General features: G+C 32.2%; 1 protein-coding gene across 2 annotated transcripts in view; it reads left to right on the forward strand.

The window, feature by feature from the left end:
* The window catches only part of LOC148166422 (head-specific guanylate cyclase-like), a 64,327-nt gene that overhangs the window by 44,882 nt on the left and 620 nt on the right, over nt 1-18,825 (forward strand). Inside the window, exons 6-11 of one of the 2 annotated variants that reach the window (XR_015771028.1) lie at nt 2,127-2,306; nt 5,850-5,988; nt 9,558-9,724; nt 14,686-14,829; nt 17,663-17,817; nt 17,870-18,411. Coding sequence is in view for 1 of the 2 variants with exons in the window: in XM_088048981.1 (XP_087905107.1) it covers nt 2,127-2,306; nt 5,850-5,988; nt 9,558-9,724; nt 14,686-14,829; nt 17,663-17,817; nt 17,870-18,068 (984 nt within the window). In the remaining variant the exon portion in view is untranslated. Of the gene's footprint in view, nt 1-2,126; nt 2,307-5,849; nt 5,989-9,557; nt 9,725-14,685; nt 14,830-17,662; nt 17,818-17,869; nt 18,746-18,825 lie in introns of those variants that run through there. The other variant, XM_088048981.1, reaches the window with a different exon arrangement.

Below are 18,825 nucleotides of genomic sequence, written 5' to 3' on the forward strand. Positions count from 1 at the left end.
CATTCTTGTTGGATTCTTTCTAGATTCTCTTTACATTCTGTCTAATTCTCCATAGATTCTCCAGATATTCTTTGGATTCTTGGATTTTTTTTGGTTTATATTCTATTTTATTTTTAATTTTTTTTTTACATTTTAGATTATGTTTAAATTTTTTAGATTCTCTAAATTTTTTCTAGATTCTCTAAATTCTTTCTAGATTCTCTTAACAATCAGTATGTCTAATTCTCCATAGATTTTCCTAATTTCCTTTCGATTCTCTTTGGGCTTTTAAGCTCAAGAATCTTGAATTCTTATAAATTCGTCATTTTTACAATGTTTTAGAATTCAGTAAGATTCTTCGATTTTCCTTAATTAATAGGTACATTTTATATATTTTTTTGAATCTATTTTGAATTAATGTTCTCTGAATTCTCTAAATCAATTTTTATTTTTTTTTTGACATTTTCTAAATTATCTCGTTGATATTTTTCCTACATACTTTAGATCTGGTTGAATTTTTGTACTTTTACTCTGTTTTTCTCTGAATTTTAAAAATTATTTTAAACTAGAAAATTATGATTGCATTTTCTTTGGATTATCTAAAATTTTATTAAATTTTATTTGAATTTTCCTCAAATTCTATTCCAATTCTTATAGGATTTAAGACTCTTTTTTAGATTTCTGTAGTTTTCCAACATTTTTTTCTGATTTTTTTCAAATTCTATTACATTTTTAAAATTATTTTTAAGCTCCTTTTAGATCCTCTTAGTCTCTTTAGATTTTTTCTTACAACTAGATTAGCCAAATTCTTTTTAGATTCTTCATGGATTCTCTTTGGTTAAAGTTTATATTTTCTTTGGACTTTTTAGAAAGTTTTTATGTTATCTGTATAAAATTTTTTAGAACCTTAGATTTTCTTTCAAATTGTCTCTAAATTCCTCTTCAAATTTTCTCAGATTCATCGAATTTCTTAACTCCTTTTAGATCCTGTTGTTTCTCTTCAGATTTTTTTTCATAAATTGTCTAAATTCTCTTCAGATTCTGTTCAGACTCTAAATTTTCTCAACATTTTCTTTAGATTCCATTCTATTTTTTATTGTACTTTCAGTAGGTTGTCTTTAAGTTTTCCTTATTTGTTGTTTTCAATTTTATTTTATTATGGTTTGGCATTGTTACGTTGTTGTTACATACTAAAAAAATGGGACATTTAATCCGCCTTTGAAATCCAACGTGCAAACCTGAAAACTCAAAGTAGACAGAAATGTGCAACCTGAAAACTAACAGATTTGAAAATGATGAGACAGCCTCTCGCCTGTGAAAGCTTTTGATTTTTCCAGCGATCCCGAAAAGTTTCCTTTAATCAGTGCGGCGAAAGTTTAAGGGTTAATTTAGATGCAAATGAGGAAAACTTCCGTCAACTAATTTTACTCGTAAAAATTACTCCTCGCCTGTAATAAAAAATTCAGAAGTCTCATCTTTATGAATTTTTTGTATAATTTAATTCGCGTGTTTACATGGAGTATTAACGCACCATTGTGCCTCAATGCCTATGATGAGGAAAGCGCGTTTTTGCGTTGTTTGTCAGGCTCCATTATAAATGCATTTTATACATTTTTTGCCGGCGATATTTAAAAATAGATTAGAGGCGGATTGCGAAGGCATAAATCATCAGCCCACGTAAGTGTATGTCTAGAGACGCGCTCGCATTTATCTTTATATGTCCAAAGCGGGCATAAATCTGAAGACTGGAAGCCACTTATGGGAAAACCGCCGCTTTCAACTCTGAAATTATTTTCCGGCCGCTGTTGAATAAAAATGTAGAATTGATTGAGCAATTCGCGAATACATGGAATCGCTGTTAGACGAGATCTATTGGAAATTCGTTGATTGTCTCTAAATGCTTTAATTGAGACTGTCTGTCAAAGGCTCGCAAGTGGCGAGATGGAAACTATACCCTCAGTTCCGTTGAAACCCTTCCTTTGTTGAGAGTGCTGCTTGAAACACGCTTGTTGAAGGGAAATTCGATACAAATATTTCCGGAAATGTTTATGCAAGGGACGGAAAGGCTAAATTAAATCATAAGCTCTCCATAATTCCAAACGATTGCATTTTCCGTTAACATCCTCTTCTAATTAACTTCTTTCCAGGGCTTGGAACTCAAAGGTCAAATGGTCTACTGTCCAGAATCCGACTCAATTTTATTTATCGGATCTCCGTTTTTGGACGGACTTGAAGGTCTCACCGGCAGCGGGCTTTTCATCTCCGACATTCCCATGCATGATGCTACCAGAGACGTTATTTTAGTCGGCGAACAGGCTCGAGCGCAGGTAATTACGAGATTAAAAGAAACCTAAAATGGTTGAATTTCCTCCGAACAAATACAGACTAATTTCCGGGTTTGTTCCGTATAAATCACAGTTTACTACCGGAGTCGAATAACCAACCAAACGAGTTAATGATGGCTTGTCTCTGGTCAGAGGAAAAGATAATCTCGAAGTTTTTCGCTGACGGGAAATTGGACTTGCAATAAAAAACTAATTAATTAAATTATGTTATCTGGATCGGCCAAAGTAAGAGATTTTTGATAGAAATCCCGGATAAAAGGAAGAAAATAATTTTTATAAACCAACCCCGCTTTTGCTAAATTAAGTAACGGAGTAATCAATGTTGCCTCGGTCGTATTGTTGGATTCCAAGACGTTTCCGAACTTTCAAATTGAAATTCTAACTTTTCCATAGTGCAGTCTGATTCAAAACGATTATTTTCGAGACAAAACCACGCAATTAAGGAAATTATTTTTCCACACAAACGAGATACTCGACACTCTTCACGTCTGGTTACTCTTAAGTCGCCACTTATTATTTAAGACGTGCGATGGCTCATAGTTTCTTCCACCCAATTAAAGATTTTCCGTCTCACCCTAAAATTCGTTTAAGCTCGCGCTTGCTGTCTGACTTACAAACCAACAAAATTTATGATTTTCTTGACGCTTCAAGTTGGCTGTTAAAAATAATAACGCAATTTGCTGCATTTGTTGGAAACTTTTAACCTCATAAATATTCAGGGATCACTCATAAATGAACGGCGGACGAAAGTTGACCCGATATTTTTAATTAGGCGAAATTTGGTTACGGGGAGTTATATTAATTGGAGAGATTCAGGTTTAACGGACGGGGTTGGTAATTTTATAAAGAAATCAGGTTCGATTTTTACTCGTTCTTTACCTCTTAATATTTCACAAAACGGCGTAAAACGAAACTAAAAGTCCACTGGTAATCTGTATGTGCATCTGCATGGATTCAATAAACATTTACTAGTGTATTTTATATTTTTATATTTTTCTTGATCGTTGAAGAGCTTATTAAATTGCTTTTCCCAAACACTGTCAGCAATTTCATAACTTTGCAAGATTTTAAGAAATACTGGAGAAAATAAATGTTTGCATGGTAGAACTTAAAAAATTATTTTTCAAGACTATTTCTGAATCCAGACCTGATCAAACAAAACGGTTTTTAGATTTAGAATCAAGAGGCCTTAACTTTCCGATTTTTTTCAAAATTTGTTGATCTGTTTTGGTGTCTGCAAAAATGGTGGAGGCGCCGGGCAGTTAAAAAAAATTGTAATTGTGGTAATTTTCACGCTGTGGCAATAAAATCTGGGGACTTTACTAGTTTGAAAACGTTTATCACCTCCCCCAATTTTGAAAATTGTGGACCAACAGTGGCACTTTTTAGAATTTTTTTTACAGAACGAACGACAAATTCGAGTTTTTGAGAATAAAAATTCATAATTCCGATAATTTTAACGTTATGGCAATGAAATTTAGACCGATTACTAGTTTAAACATGTTTATTATTTCCTTTAAATTTCAAAATTGGAGGCCAAGAAATTTTGAATTTTTGAGAATAAAAATTCATAACTCTAATAATTTTAACACTAGGGCAATGAAATTTTGACAGTTAACTAGTTTTAGCATATTTATTATTTTCTCTAAATTTCAAAATTGTAGACCCAAAAAAGTTTAGAATTATTTCTTCTATGATCAAACGAAAAATTCGAATTTTTGAGAATAAAAATTCATAGCTTTGATAATTTTATCGTTATGCAATTGAAATTTAGACAGTTTACTAGTTTTAACATGTTTATTATTTACTCCAAATTTCAAAATTGTAGACCGAAAAAGACAGATTATAGAATTTTTTATTTTATAGCCGAACGGAAATTTCAAATTTTTGAGAATAAAAATGTATAGTTCTGCTAATTTTAACGCTAAGGCATTGAAATTTAAACAAATTACTAGTTTGAACATGTTTATTATTTTTCTTTAATTAAAAAAATGTTCAAGAGAAAGGACATTTTTTATAAATTTCCCATCTATGGTCAAACACAAAATTCGAATTTTTGAGAATAAAAATTCATAATTCTGATTATTTCACCGTTATGGCAATGAAATTTAGACCGTTTACTAGTTTAAACATGTTTATTATTTCCTTCAAATTTCAAAATTGTAGACCCAAAACGACAGATTTTAGAATTTTTCATTTTATGGCCAAACGAAAATTTCAAATTTTTTGAGAGTTCTGCTAATTTTAACGCTAAGGTATTGAAATTTAAACAGTTTACTAGTTTGAACATGTTTATTATTTCCCTTTAATTAAAAAAATGTTCAACAGAAAAGACACTTTTGAGAAATTTTTATTTTCCAACAAACTAAAAACTCCCATTTTCTAAAATAAAAATTTGGAATTCTGGTAATTTTCACGCTGTGGCAATGAAATTTGGGGATTTTACTAGTTTTAACACGTTTATTACCTCTCCGAAATTAGAAAGTTGTCAAAAAGAAAAGACAGTTTTTAGAAATTTTTATTTTGCAAACAAACGAAAAATTCCCACTTTATAAAATAAAAATTTGTGATTCTGGTAATTTTCATGGTGTGGCAACAAAATTTGAGGCTTTTACTAATCTGAACATGTTTATCACCTCCTCCAAATAAGACAGTTATAAAACAAGAGAAGACAGATTTTTATTTCGCCAGAATATTTCGTAATAAGAAGAGCATTCCACTTGAGATTCCGCTTGAGAAGTGACCTTCCACTTCTCCAGTACAAATCGAGCAGTGTTATTATTCGTACCAAAAACCAAACAAATTGATTGATTTTACAAAAATCAACTAATGAGATGCCATTTTACGCAAAACACAAAAACCGCATTTTCATGATTTAGTGCACAATTCGACAAGTTCATTTCTCTTTTTGTCCCTCTAATAACACCAGCTCATTTCGTGATGTATAACAACACATCAGAATTTCCGGTTTTCCTGTTTTTCTTTTGCTTTTATTGCTTTTCATTAGTTTTTGTAATGTCCGGCAATTTTATTGATAAACATTTTTGACGTACGACTGTTTTTTCCTAAATTAGATGGGCAGCTCCATAAATAACCGCGCAGGTTTGATCTGATTTAATTACAAAATTACGTCACAAAACTCCATCGCTTTGTTCTCAGTCTATTGTAATATTTCAGTTCGAGATTATTTCCTTGGGACGGAATCACCTGGGAAAATTCAATATAATTTTAATTACAGACGGAGAAAGCGTTTGTTGTCCGAATTTCTGTACTGTTTTTTAAATAAAAAGACGTAAATCACGAGCGTTTCTCTCCCTGGATGTTCACCTATGATAAATCGTTGCGGTTACACCCTGTGATGTAATAAAGAACATGTCTGTGTAAGTAATCCCTCGAGTCCTATCAGATGAACGCACTGCAGTGCATATGTATAATAAAACGGAGTCCGAATTTATTGTACGAATACCTGAAACATTCTCACACCATTTCTGAGACAAATATTTTATGTCTTCGATTCGATTTCAGGACGGCTTACGTCGCCGAATGGATAAACTGAAGAGTTCAATCGAGGAGGGCAACAGGGCTGTGGATAAGGAAAGAGAAAAGAACGTTAGCTTACTACACCTGATTTTTCCACCAGACATAGCAAAGCGGTTGTGGCTCGGTAAGGCAATTTTCCCCTAATACTAGAGATATTCAAGTTTGAATTTATGACGTTTCCAAGTAGAGAAAATAAAAATTTATAAATCAAATATTTTAAACGCTATGGCAATGAAATTTAGACAGTTTACTAGTTTGAACATGTATATTATTTGCTCCAAATTTCAAAATTGTAGACCCAAAGAAACAGATTTTAGAATTTTTCATTTTATGGCCAAACAAAAATTTCTAAATTTTGAAAATAAAACTTTATGACTCTGACAATTTTAATGCTATGGCAATGAAATTTAGGCAGTTTACTAGTTTAAACATGTCTATTATTTCCTCCAAATTTCAAAATTGTAGACCAGAAAAGACAGATTTTAGAATTTTTTATTTTATGGCCAAACGAAAATTTCGAATTTTTGAGAATAAAAATTCATAACTCTGATAATTTCAACGCTATGGCAATGAAATTTAGACAGTTTACTAGTTTAAACATGTTAATTATTTCCTCCAAATTTAAAAATTGTAGACTAGAAAAGACAGATTTTAGAATTTTTTATTTTATGGCCGAACAAAAATTTCGACTTTTTGAGACTAAAAATTCATAGTCCTGCTAATTTTAACGCTATGGCAATGAAACTCACGGGTCGACTTCAAGTCACGGCGTTAACGCAAATTTGCAACCGTTGCCAAGGTATGAGCAATGTGATTGGCGTTGCTATGTTGCAAATGGGATTTGCAATAACGCAAGTCACACTTGAAATCGACCCCTAATTAGTTACTAGTTTGAACATATCTATTATTTTTTCCAAATTTGAAAATTAGAGACCACAAGGAACAGATTTTACAATTTTTCATTTTATGACTGAACGGAAATTTCGTATTTTTGAGAAAAAAAAATTCATAGTTCTGGTAATTTTATCGCTATGCAAATGCAATTTAGACAGTTTACTAGGTTAATCATGTTCATTATTTCCTCCAAATTTCAAAATTGTAGACCAGAAAAAAAAGATTTTAAAAATTTTTATTTTATGGCCAAACAAAAATTTTTAAATTTTAAAAATAAAAATTCATAACTCTGATAATTTTAATGCTATGACAATGAAATTTAGGCAGTTTTCTAGTTTAAACATATTAATTATTTCCTCTAAATTTCAAAATTGTAGACCAGAAAAGACAGATTTTAGAATTTTTTATTTTATGGCCGAACGAAAATTTCGACTTTTTGAGACTAAAAATTCGTAGTTCTGCTAATTTTAACCCTATGGCAATAAAATTTAGACAGTTTACTATTTTAAACATGTTCATTGTTGTTCCAAATTTCAAAATTGTAAACCAGAAAAGACAAATTTTAGAATTTTTCATTTTATGGCCAAAATTTCGAATTTTTGAGAATAAAAATTCATAGTTATTGTAATTTTATCGCTATGCAAATGCAATTTAGACAGTTTAGTAGTTTGAACATATCTATTATTTTCTCCAAATTTCAAAATTAGAGACCAAAATGGACAGATTTTACAATTTTTCATTTTATGACCAAACGGAAATTTCGTATTTTTGAGAAAAAAAATTCATAGTTCTGGTAATTTTATCGCTATGCAAATGCAATTTAGACAGTTTACTAGGTTAAACATATTCATTATTTCCTCCAAATTTCAAAATTGTAGACCAGAAAAAAAGATTTTAAAAATTTTTATTTTATGGACAAACAAAAATTTTGAAATTTTAAAAATAAAAATTCATAACTCTGATAATTTTAATGCTAGTGCAATGAAATTTAGACAGTTTTCTAGTTTTAACATGTTTATTATTTCCTCCAAATTTCAAAATTGTAGACTAGAAAAGACAGATTTTAGAATTTTTTATTTTATGGCCGAACAAAAATTTCGACTTTTTGAGACTAAAAATTCATAGTCCTGCTAATTTTAACGCTATGGCAATGAAACTCACGGGTCGACTTCAAGTCACGGCGTTAACGCAAATTTGCAACCGTTGCCAAGGTATGAGCAATGTGATTGGCGTTGCTATGTTGCAAATGGGATTTGCAATAACGCAAGTCACACTTGAAATCGACCCCTAATTAGTTACTAGTTTGAACATATATATTATTTTCTCCAAATTTGAAAATTAGAGACCACAAGGAACAGATTTTACAATTTTTCATTTTATGACTGAACGGAAATTTCGTATTTTTGAGAAAAAAAAATTCATAGTTCTGGTAATTTTATCGCTATGCAAATGCAATTTAGACAGTTTACTAGGTTAATCATGTTCATTATTTCCTCCAAATTTCAAAATTGTAGACCAGAAAAAAAAGATTTTAAAAATTTTTATTTTATGGCCAAACAAAAATTTTTAAATTTTAAAAATAAAAATTCATAACTCTGATAATTTTAATGCTATGACAATGAAATTTAGGCAGTTTTCTAGTTTAAACATATTAATTATTTCCTCTAAATTTCAAAATTGTAGACCAGAAAAGACAGATTTTAGAATTTTTTATTTTATGGCCGAACGAAAATTTCGACTTTTTGAGACTAAAAATTCGTAGTTCTGCTAATTTTAACCCTATGGCAATAAAATTTAGACAGTTTACTATTTTAAACATGTTCATTGTTGTTCCAAATTTCAAAATTGTAAACCAGAAAAGACAAATTTTAGAATTTTTCATTTTATGGCCAAAATTTCGAATTTTTGAGAATAAAAATTCATAGTTATTGTAATTTTATCGCTATGCAAATGCAATTTAGACAGTTTAGTAGTTTGAACATATCTATTATTTTCTCTAAATTTCAAAATTAGAGACCAAAATGGACAGATTTTACAATTTTTCATTTTATGACCAAACGGAAATTTCGTATTTTTGAGAAAAAAAATTCATAGTTCTGGTAATTTTATCGCTATGCAAATGCAATTTAGACAGTTTACTAGGTTAAACATATTCATTATTTCCTCCAAATTTCAAAATTGTAGACCAGAAAAAAAGATTTTAAAAATTTTTATTTTATGGACAAACAAAAATTTTGAAATTTTAAAAATAAAAATTCATAACTCTGATAATTTTAATGCTAGTGCAATGAAATTTAGACAGTTTTCTAGTTTTAACATGTTTATTATTTCCTCCAAATTTCAAAATTGTAGACCAGAAAAGACAGATTTTAGAATTTTTTATTTTATGGCCGAACAAAAATTTCGACTTTTTGAGACTAAAAATTCATAGTTATGGTAATTTTAACGCTATGGCAATGAAATTTAGACAGTTTTCTAGTTTTAACATGTTTATTATTTCCTCCAAATTTCAAAATTGTAGACCAGAAAAAAAGATTTTAGAATTTTTTATTTTATTGTCAAACAAAAATTTCGACTTTTTGAGACTAAAAATTCATAGTTCTAATAATTTTAACGCTATGGCAATGAAATTTAGACAGTTTACTACATCTGATATTTCCACCAGACATAGCAAAGCGGTTGTGGCTCGCTAAGGCAATTTTCCCCTAGTACTGGAGATATTCAAGTTTGAATTTATGACGTTTCCAAGTAGAGAAAATTAAATTTTTCATTTTGACTAGTTAAACGGACTCTTTTCAGGTCAAACGATCGAAGCAAAGACTCACGAAGACGTAACGATGCTTTTCTCTGACATCGTCGGTTTCACCTCCATCTGCTCGACCACCACCCCAATGATGGTGATTAACATGCTCCAGGACCTTTACAACCAATTCGACGTGTTTTGCGGTCAACTAGACGTGTACAAAGTAAGTCCACTCGCGCAAATGGAAAGCAAACAAAGATCATTTCCGCCGGATTCTACCCCGGAAAGTGTCTAATGAATATTTTCCTTTTGGTCACGTATTTGCAAGTGCTTGCTTTTAGAATAAACGACTTGTCACTCTCCCGGATTCTTTATCGAACGGTTCTCAGTCGGCTCGAATTTACCACTTTAATAAACTTAGGCGGTTGCGACATGCTTTTTCACTTCCATTATGTGCATAGGATGGCATGCATAATTGATTCGGCAGGTCTGCTTGAGTATTTTCTTACCTGCGATGAAAAATTAGTTTGCAGATATGAAAGGGTGCCAATGCTTGAAAAAATTTACCGAAAGGATTATCAGTTCTGCCTTGTTGTCGCTTTTTCTTCTGCTGCTTCTCCAAAAACTAGACAATTTCTGGGAAAAAAAAACGTTTTGAAAGGTTATCCTTGGTCAGTTTTAATGTCAACGTCAGCCCAGGCCATCGAAAAGTTGGGAATAAAAAGGCTAATGAACAAGTGGCAAAAAGTGTCATTATCGGAGTTCCCGTCAGTTCAGCAATAATCGTGGAAGAGATTAGATCGTTTCACAGAGCCGAATTGTAAAAAATGGGATTATTTTGAGTTAGATTTTTTATTCTTTGCTAGTGGTTTCTTCAAAAATGTTGTGATAAACCTAAAGTTAAAAAAAGTGTTGTGCTTACCGGTGAAATTAAATTTACGCGTGATGACTGATGACGTGATGACACTGGAGATCGCATTTGATAACTTCAGGTAATTTTTTTATTATTTCGTTTAAACGTCGTTTTCACCTTGAAAAAAATTATTGAAAATCACCTCAAAATACCTGTTAAAATTGATTTTGGTTCACGTCTCGTTTAGTTGTGAAGCAAACTTAACTTATTTGGCTCAATTTCCGCAGAATGTCACGCTGAATCCAAAACTTCACGAATTTTAAATTTTTTGTCTACAAATAACTGAGTTATGGCAGTTTGAATTTTTGGGTTGTCGCCAGAGAGCCAAATTTTTGAAGGTTCAAAACAATTCGTGCCCGATATTTTGGAAACTATTACAGATATTGAGATGCGCCATCGTTTTTCACGCGATTTTTTACATAAGAAATAGTTTTTACCTTTTTCAAAAGTCGAAAGTTGCAGTTTTTCGCGAAAATTCATGACTAAAACTATACCAAACTCCTGATATCGATATCTTGGTTACTTTTTGAAGTAAACTTGAGTTATTTATATCAATGTACGCAGAATTTTTCGCAGATTCCAAATCTGGGATTTAAATTCAGATCCGATAACAAATAACTGAGGTATGGCCGCTCAAAGTTTCGGAAAGTTGATTTTCATTTTTCCTCATTTTTCGTAATTTTTAAAGTTAAATATCTCCGAAACTGTTTAAGATATTGAGATGCGGTTTGTGCCATTCTTTTTCTCGGCTCATTTCACGTTAGAAAATGTTCTCAAAAGCCCAAAATTCGATAGTCTATTTTTCGCGAAAAAAAATTCCGACTCAATCGATGAAAATTTTTCATTTTTTCTATTTTTGGCCATAGCTTGAAAACTATTTGTCCGATCGATCTCAAATTTGGCCATTAGATAGATTTCGAGCTTCTCTTTCGACTGATATATAATTCAAAGCTGTTAAACGTCGTTTTCATTTTGAAAACATAGATTGAAAATCACCCTAAAATGACGTTTTCAAAACAATTTTTGGCCAATGCCTCGTTTATTTATTAAACAAACTCAAAAATTTGGGTCTCATTTTACGCAGAATGTCAGGCTGAATCCAAAAACATGAGAATTTTTTAAATTCGTCAACAAATAACTGAGTTATGGTCGTTTGAATTTTTGGGTTGTCGCCAGAGGGCCAAATTTTTGAGGGCTCAAAACAATTCGTGCTCGATATCTCAAAAACTATTTCAGATATTGAGATGCGGTTTGCGCCATCGTTATTCTCGCGATTTTTTACATAAGAAATTGTTCTTAGATTTTTCAAAACTCGAAAGTTGGGGTTTTTCACAAAAAGTCGAAAATTTTATTTTGTTGATAAAAAATTTGATGACAAAAACTACTGATTTCCAAAATGTCTGGACCCTACGAAGTGATTTCCAGTTTAAATGTCAACCTTTTAAACCGTCAAAAATTAGTATGACTACAAAAGCATAGCAGAAAAATTTCCTCCCCTGATGAACTTACAAAATAGTGCGTTAATGATGCTTTTAAAGCACCGAAATAGAAAATAGTACATGAAAAAACATGTAGGTAGGTCTTGTAACGAAACTATTAACGCATCCGATGTAAAAATGGCCTCTTAACGCATTCAAAACGAATTCAAACGAAAATGCAGAAATAGCTTTGTTACAGCACCAAATTTAAAAAACTTTTTTTTTACATCGACGCACAAAATAACAAATATTTTTAGATTGATATTAAAATATGTCTTCAACAATATTATGAGAATTTTGTAATATTCATACAACTAAAAGAATGTGACGCATGTGAAACACGCATATCTTTTCAACAAACAAATATTTTATTAAGGTCTGATTTCGGCTGATGTATACAAATATTTCATTTGGACGTTCTTTTATAGTTCAAATGTTCAAACAAAAAATCAGCAAAATGCGTCATTCGCCGTGTCACTCTTTGACATGTGGGCCAAAATTATTGTGATATTTCAGGTGTGTTACATCACCAGCTTTAAAAACTGCATTTTCTGACTTTTGTTTCGAAAATATCTCCAATTTTTTTATACGCTGCTTTACAGAATTAAGAGAACACAAATAAATCCGTTTTCATTAGTGACTCCACTCGGACTCTATTGACAAACCAAATAAATTAATCGCCTTGATACGCCTTGCACTTTGTGCATTTCCTTAATTTACCAAAAGTCGTCTGATGCAACTCTCAATTACCACGAAATAATTGCCTCGATCCCTTTAATTGCAGTAGAGAATTACAAAAACGATCTTCCAAATTGAATCAGTTTCTGGCAGTGTTGAAGCGATAACAAGACGAATATGTAAACCTTTTGATTGAATTAATGGCGATTGCGGGCAAATCGAACAATTTTTCAATAGTATCGTATAATCAGTTATGTGCATTAATGTACAGATAATGCGACTAAAGAGCGTAACAAATCGGATGAACAGATAATAATAATCAGAATTGTTTGAAAAGCTTTCATAACCAGCTCCACCGGTTCAGTTTATACGTGCAGCTCACCCGGCGAGACCCCTGTTTTGTTTACTTTAACTCGTCTTCAGGCAGTTCAACTTCATGAAAACGAACGATATTTTATTTTAATTAAACACTTTGAACATGTTTATTATTTTCTCCAAATTTCAAAATTGTAGACCACAAAAGATAGCTTTTAGAATTTTTCATTTTAGATCCGAAAGGATTATTTGAATTTTTGAGAATAAAAATTTATAACTCTGATAATTTTAACACTATGGCAATGAAATTTGGACAGTTTACTAGTTTAAACATGTTAATTATTTCCTCCAAACTTAGCCAAAAAAATAGAAATTTTTCATTTTTTATTTTATGGCCGAACGGAAATTTTGAATTTTTGAGAATAAAAATTCATAGTTCTGGTAATTGTAACGCTGTGGCAATGAAATTTAGACAGTTTACTAGTTTAAACTCCTCCAAGCTTCAAAATTATAGACCAAAAAAGATTTTTAAATTTTTCATTTTATGGCCAAACGGGAATTTCGAATTTTTGAGAAGAAAAATTCGTAACTCTAATAATTTTAACGCTATGGAAATCAAATTTAGACCGTTTACTAGTTTGAACATGTTTTACTTTTCCACCAAATTTGAAAATTGTGGACTAACGGTACACTTTTTAGAATTTTTTCTTTTATGGCCGAACGAAAATTTCGAATTTTTGAGAATAAAAATTCATAACTTTGATAATTTTAACACTACAACAATGAAATTTAGACAGTTTGCACATGTTTATTATTTCCCCCAAATTAAAAAAATTGTTGAATAGAAAAGACACTTTTTAGACATTTTTATTTTGTCAACGAACTAAAAATTCCTGTTTCTAAAATAAAAATTTGTAACTCTGGTGATTTTCACGCTGTGGCAATGAAATTTGGGGACTTCACTAGTTTGAACATGTTTATCATCTTCCCCAAATTAGAAAATCGTAGACCAAAGACGGCAGTTTTTAGAAATTTTTATTTTGCCAAGGAACTAAAAATTCCCATTTTCTAAAATAAAAATTCGGAATTCTGGTAATTTTCACGATGTGACAACGAATTAACCAGAATTGTTTGAAAAGCTTTGATAACCAGCGCCACCGGTTCAGTTTATACGTGCAGCTCACCCGGCGAGACCCCTGTTTTGTTTACTTTAACTCGTCTTCAGGCAGTTCAACTCCACGAAAACGATATTTTTTCTGGAATCCGTTGCAACAACACGCATCATTAATCATTGGTGGGTCTAATCCAAAAAGTATTTTTATGACCCATTTTAAGCCCACAGAGTATTTATAATAAAGATTAGAAAGATGAATGATCTGCCTACGTTCTCCTGAAAGCAGTCCGGGAATATTTACAGTCAAAATGATGTTTTCTTTGTGTACATTACAAAGCATCGAGTTTAATTAATTTTCACGGGATATCGATGAAAACTTCAAAGACCGGAATGATCTCCCGGTGCATGCCTTGGAGGTTTATTAAAAATCGCGCTTAAAAAACTTGCGAATTGATTTAGGAAAAGACAATAAAAATAATTACACCGAGCGCGCAACAACCCGACAAAATCGCTTTTCTCTTAAAACTTTTTCTATTTCGTCGCGCCGACTCGAAAATTCACTCCATTAATAATAATAAGAATAATAACAACAAAACATTGTTTCCGCATCGGATGCGTTAATAGCAATGAGTGATGTAATGTAGCACCATTGTATAACTAGTTGTGTAATGAATATTTTGTTTCAGGTCGAGACAATAGGCGATGCATACTGCGTCGCTGGAGGTTTGCACAAGGAAACGGATACTCACGCTCTCCAGATTGCCTGGATGGCGCTAAAGATGATCGACACTTGCTCGCATCATCAAACACATCAAGGACAACCGATAAGGGTGAGTGTGCGTGGATTTTTTCCGCCCTCGATGACATTATAATAAATTGTGATGCGAAATTATTAACATTTTGAAAGGAAATCTCTCTTGATGTGACCTCAGTGTGGTTTAATATCGATATGAATTTTTCTTTTACGTTTCCACCCTCAGATAACGAATTTTTGTGAAAGAGGTTCAACTAGCGATTTAAGAGGGCAAAATGTTCAGTTGTCTGATTACAGGCTTGCTCAAGAGGGTTCTAATTTCCAAGTCGTCACTTTTTACGAGTTAAATTATCCACGTCAATAAGCTCGAACAAAAAAAGTTGTTCTCGAATAAAAGTCGGACGTTCTAGGAGAACATTTTAAACAACAGTTACGACAAGACTATAAATTTTCTTATCAGGAATAGAAGAAAGTTTGGACTATAAAACAGGAGATACAGATTAGCTCTAACAACTATCAATTTTTATGGGTTTGTCCAAATTGCGGTGATTTATTGTTCGACACTGAAGAGTTTCAGGAATTTTCAGTTTTCTCTTTTTGGGAGCCAAAGCGGCAAAAATTAGCTTGCAAAAACCAAAATTTTAAGACCAAAGTTAACTAACTATCTTACGGTTTTAGAGACTCTAAATATAATTCAGTCGATATCTCGCTTATTTACGGAGACATCTTGAACTATTGGCGCTCATTTAATGCAGAATTTTGCACAGATTCCAAATCTGGAATTAAAATTTAGGTGCGACAACGAATGACTGAGTTATGGCCTATCAAAGTTTCGAATAGTTGATTTCCATTTTTCCTCATTTTTAAAGTTAAATATCTCGGAAACTATTTGAGATATTGAGATGCGGTTTGCGCCATTCTTTTTCTAGGCTTATTTTACGGTATAAAAAGTTCTCGAAAGCCCAAGATTCGATAGTTAATTTTTCGCGAAGAAAAATTCCGACTCAAACGATGAAAATTTTTCATTTTTTTTATTTTTGGCCATAACTCGTAAATTATTAGTGCGATCGATCTTAAATTTGGCCAGTTGATAGATTTCGAGCTCCTCTTTGGATTGGTGCATTAACACAAAGGTGGTTTCCACCTTTAAAACAGTGATTAAAAATCACCTCAAAATGACCTCTTCAAAACAATTTTGGGCCTCGTTTATTTATTAAGCAAACTCAACAAATTTGGGCTCGCATTACGCAGAATGTCAGGCTGAATCCAAAAACATAAGAATTTTTGAATTTTCGTCAACAAATAACTAGTTATGGCCGTTTGAATTTTTGGGTTGTCGCCAGAGGGCCAAATTTTTGAAGGTTCAAAACAATCCGTGCTCAATATCTCGGAAACTATTAGAAATATTTGGAAACCGTTTGCGCCATCGCTTTTCTCGCGATTTTTTACATAAAAAATAGTTCTTAAAATTTTTAAAAGTCGAAAGTTGCAGTTTTTCGCGAAAATTCATGACTAAAACTATGCCAAATTTCTGATATCGATATCTCGCTTGTTTTTTGGAGTAAACTTAAGTTATTATACATGAATAAACGCAGAATTTTTCACAGATTCCAAATCTGAGATTTAAATTCAGATTCGCCAAAAATAACTCAGCTAGGGCCGATCAAAGTTTCGGAAAGTTGATGTTCGTTTTTTCTCATTTTTCCTAATTTTTAAAGTTAAATATCTCGGAAACTATTTGAGATATTGAGATGCGGTTTGCGCCATTGTTTTTCTCGGCTTATTTTACGTTAGAAAATGTTCTCAAAAGCCCAAAATTCGATAGTCGATTTTTCGCGAAAAAAAATTTTGACTCAATCGATGAAAATTTTTCATTTTTTCTATTTTTGGCCATAGCTTGAAAACTATTTGTCCGATACATCCCAAATTTGGCCAGTAGATAGATTTCGAGCTCCTCTTTCGACTGATGTACAATTCAAAGCTATTAAACGTCGTTTTCATTTTGAAAATATTGATTGAAAATCACCCTAAAATGACGTTTTCAAAACAATTTTTGACCAATGCCTCGTTAATTTATTAAGCAAACTCAACAGATTTGGGTCTCATTTTACGCCGAATGTCAGGCTGAATCCAAAAACATGAGAATTTTTGAAATTCGTCAACAAATAACTGAGTTATGGCCGTTTGAATTTTTGGTTTGTCGCCAGAGGGCCAAATTTTTGAGGGTTCAAAACAATTCGTGCTCGATATCTCGGAAACTGATTCAGATATTGAGATGCGGTTTGCGCCATCGTTTTTCTCGCGATTTTTACATAAGAAATCGTTTTTAGATTTTCCAAAATTTTAAAATTGGAGTTTTTTGAAAAAATTTATGACTAAAACCGATATCTCGCTTATTTTTGGATTAAACTTGCATTAGTATAGCTCATTTTACGCAGAATTTTGCTCAAATTTTAAATCCGCGCCTCAAATCGATAGACGACAACAAATCGCGACCTGAGAACTATAAGGTTCTAACTAACATTTGCATTAAATTGATCAGTGTTCACGTTATCAGTGATATTTCTTTAATTTATTAAGCATTTATTTAAAAAAATGGCAGAGAATCTATTAAAATCATTTTGGCTTGTTAAAATATTAACTCACTTTTTTTTTATACATGATAGAAAATGTTTAAAAAAATCACAAAACAGACAATTTAAATTTTTACAAGAAATCACTTTTAGAACCTTATAATTCTCACGTCGCGAAATAATAGTAAATAACAAATAGGAGTAATTTTTTTTAGATTCTCGTTGTATTTTCTGTTTTTACAAATTTTAAATTCATAGTAACACTTGAGACTGAACTTTCCTTAAGTCCGCCTCTGAGACACCACCACGTGTGGCCTTAAAAATCTCTCTTTCCAGATGCGTATCGGCCTGCACACCGGTTCAGTCCTGGCAGGAGTAGTCGGTGTAAAAATGCCCCGCTATTGCATGTTCGGCCACAACGTCACAATCGCAAATAAATTCGAGTCAGGCAGCGAACCCCTCAGGATAAACGTCAGCCCCACCACATACGAGTAAGTCTTTGTACGTCACTTGTACCCTATCGATTAAAATAACAAATTTCAGGAGACTCGTGACAATAGGAGGATTCGATTTCGAGACGCGTGATCCTGAATGTCTCCCTAAAGATTTTCCCAAGAACATCACGGGAACCTGCCACTTCCTAACAGGATACAAACATGCCTCTTTAGAAGAAGAAGTGTCACTCACTCAACACATCGAGGTGGGATTGAAGGATATCGGGCTCAGCTCTGAGATATCTTAATAAAGACTAGCAATAATCACTTTTTTACCCAACACTTGTACTATAACTTCTTCGGATTTGGCAATAACGCACAGGTGTATATAGCGAGCTGGAGGGGCATTGGCCGCTCTTGCAATAAAGGTGCACTGGTCGAGAGTAGGAAATACAGGGTGAACCCAAAAAAATAACCAAGTTCAACCTGTATATATCTTTAGATTTCTTGCAGCACAGTGGCGCTTTGGTTGATCCGACCAGTGCTGGTAATTCTTCACTTTCACAGCTTGTTGTGATTTTTGTAAATATGTAAAAACTGTGACCAGTGCTTTGTTACCTTTGCTATTCACTAACTTGGTGTAAGTTAGATGTAAGTATTTTACCTATAATGGATTTCTACTGTGTTCAAACTAAGGACTCGTACCTGGGAGATTCACAATTTCAACAACACGTTGATTGCATGTAAAAAGAATCCCATTTCTATTTATCTGAAAGTATAAAGCGTTTGTTCTAAACTTCGGAGCTAGAACTTTGTAAAATCGTAGCCAGTTCATTTAAACGACTGTCTTTCCTTCATTCATAAGCTTTTTAAGAGAAAAAAATAAGAAACGATTCTAAAATGTTGTTGTAACGTAAGTGGTAATGATATTTTATTGCTGTCATTTGATTTCCAACTTTTTTTTGAATAAATTAACACAACTGCTGCCCTTTTACTTCTAATTAAGTTACCCAATTCGATTTCACCGCACCGACCCAACTTCAAGGAATCAATTAATTTCAATTT

This window comes from Gnatocerus cornutus, unplaced genomic scaffold (assembly GCF_029298725.1).
Source record: "Gnatocerus cornutus isolate USDA-ARS CGAHR unplaced genomic scaffold, icGnaCorn1.1 ctg00000023.1, whole genome shotgun sequence".
Lineage (NCBI taxonomy): Eukaryota > Metazoa > Arthropoda > Insecta > Coleoptera > Tenebrionidae > Gnatocerus > Gnatocerus cornutus.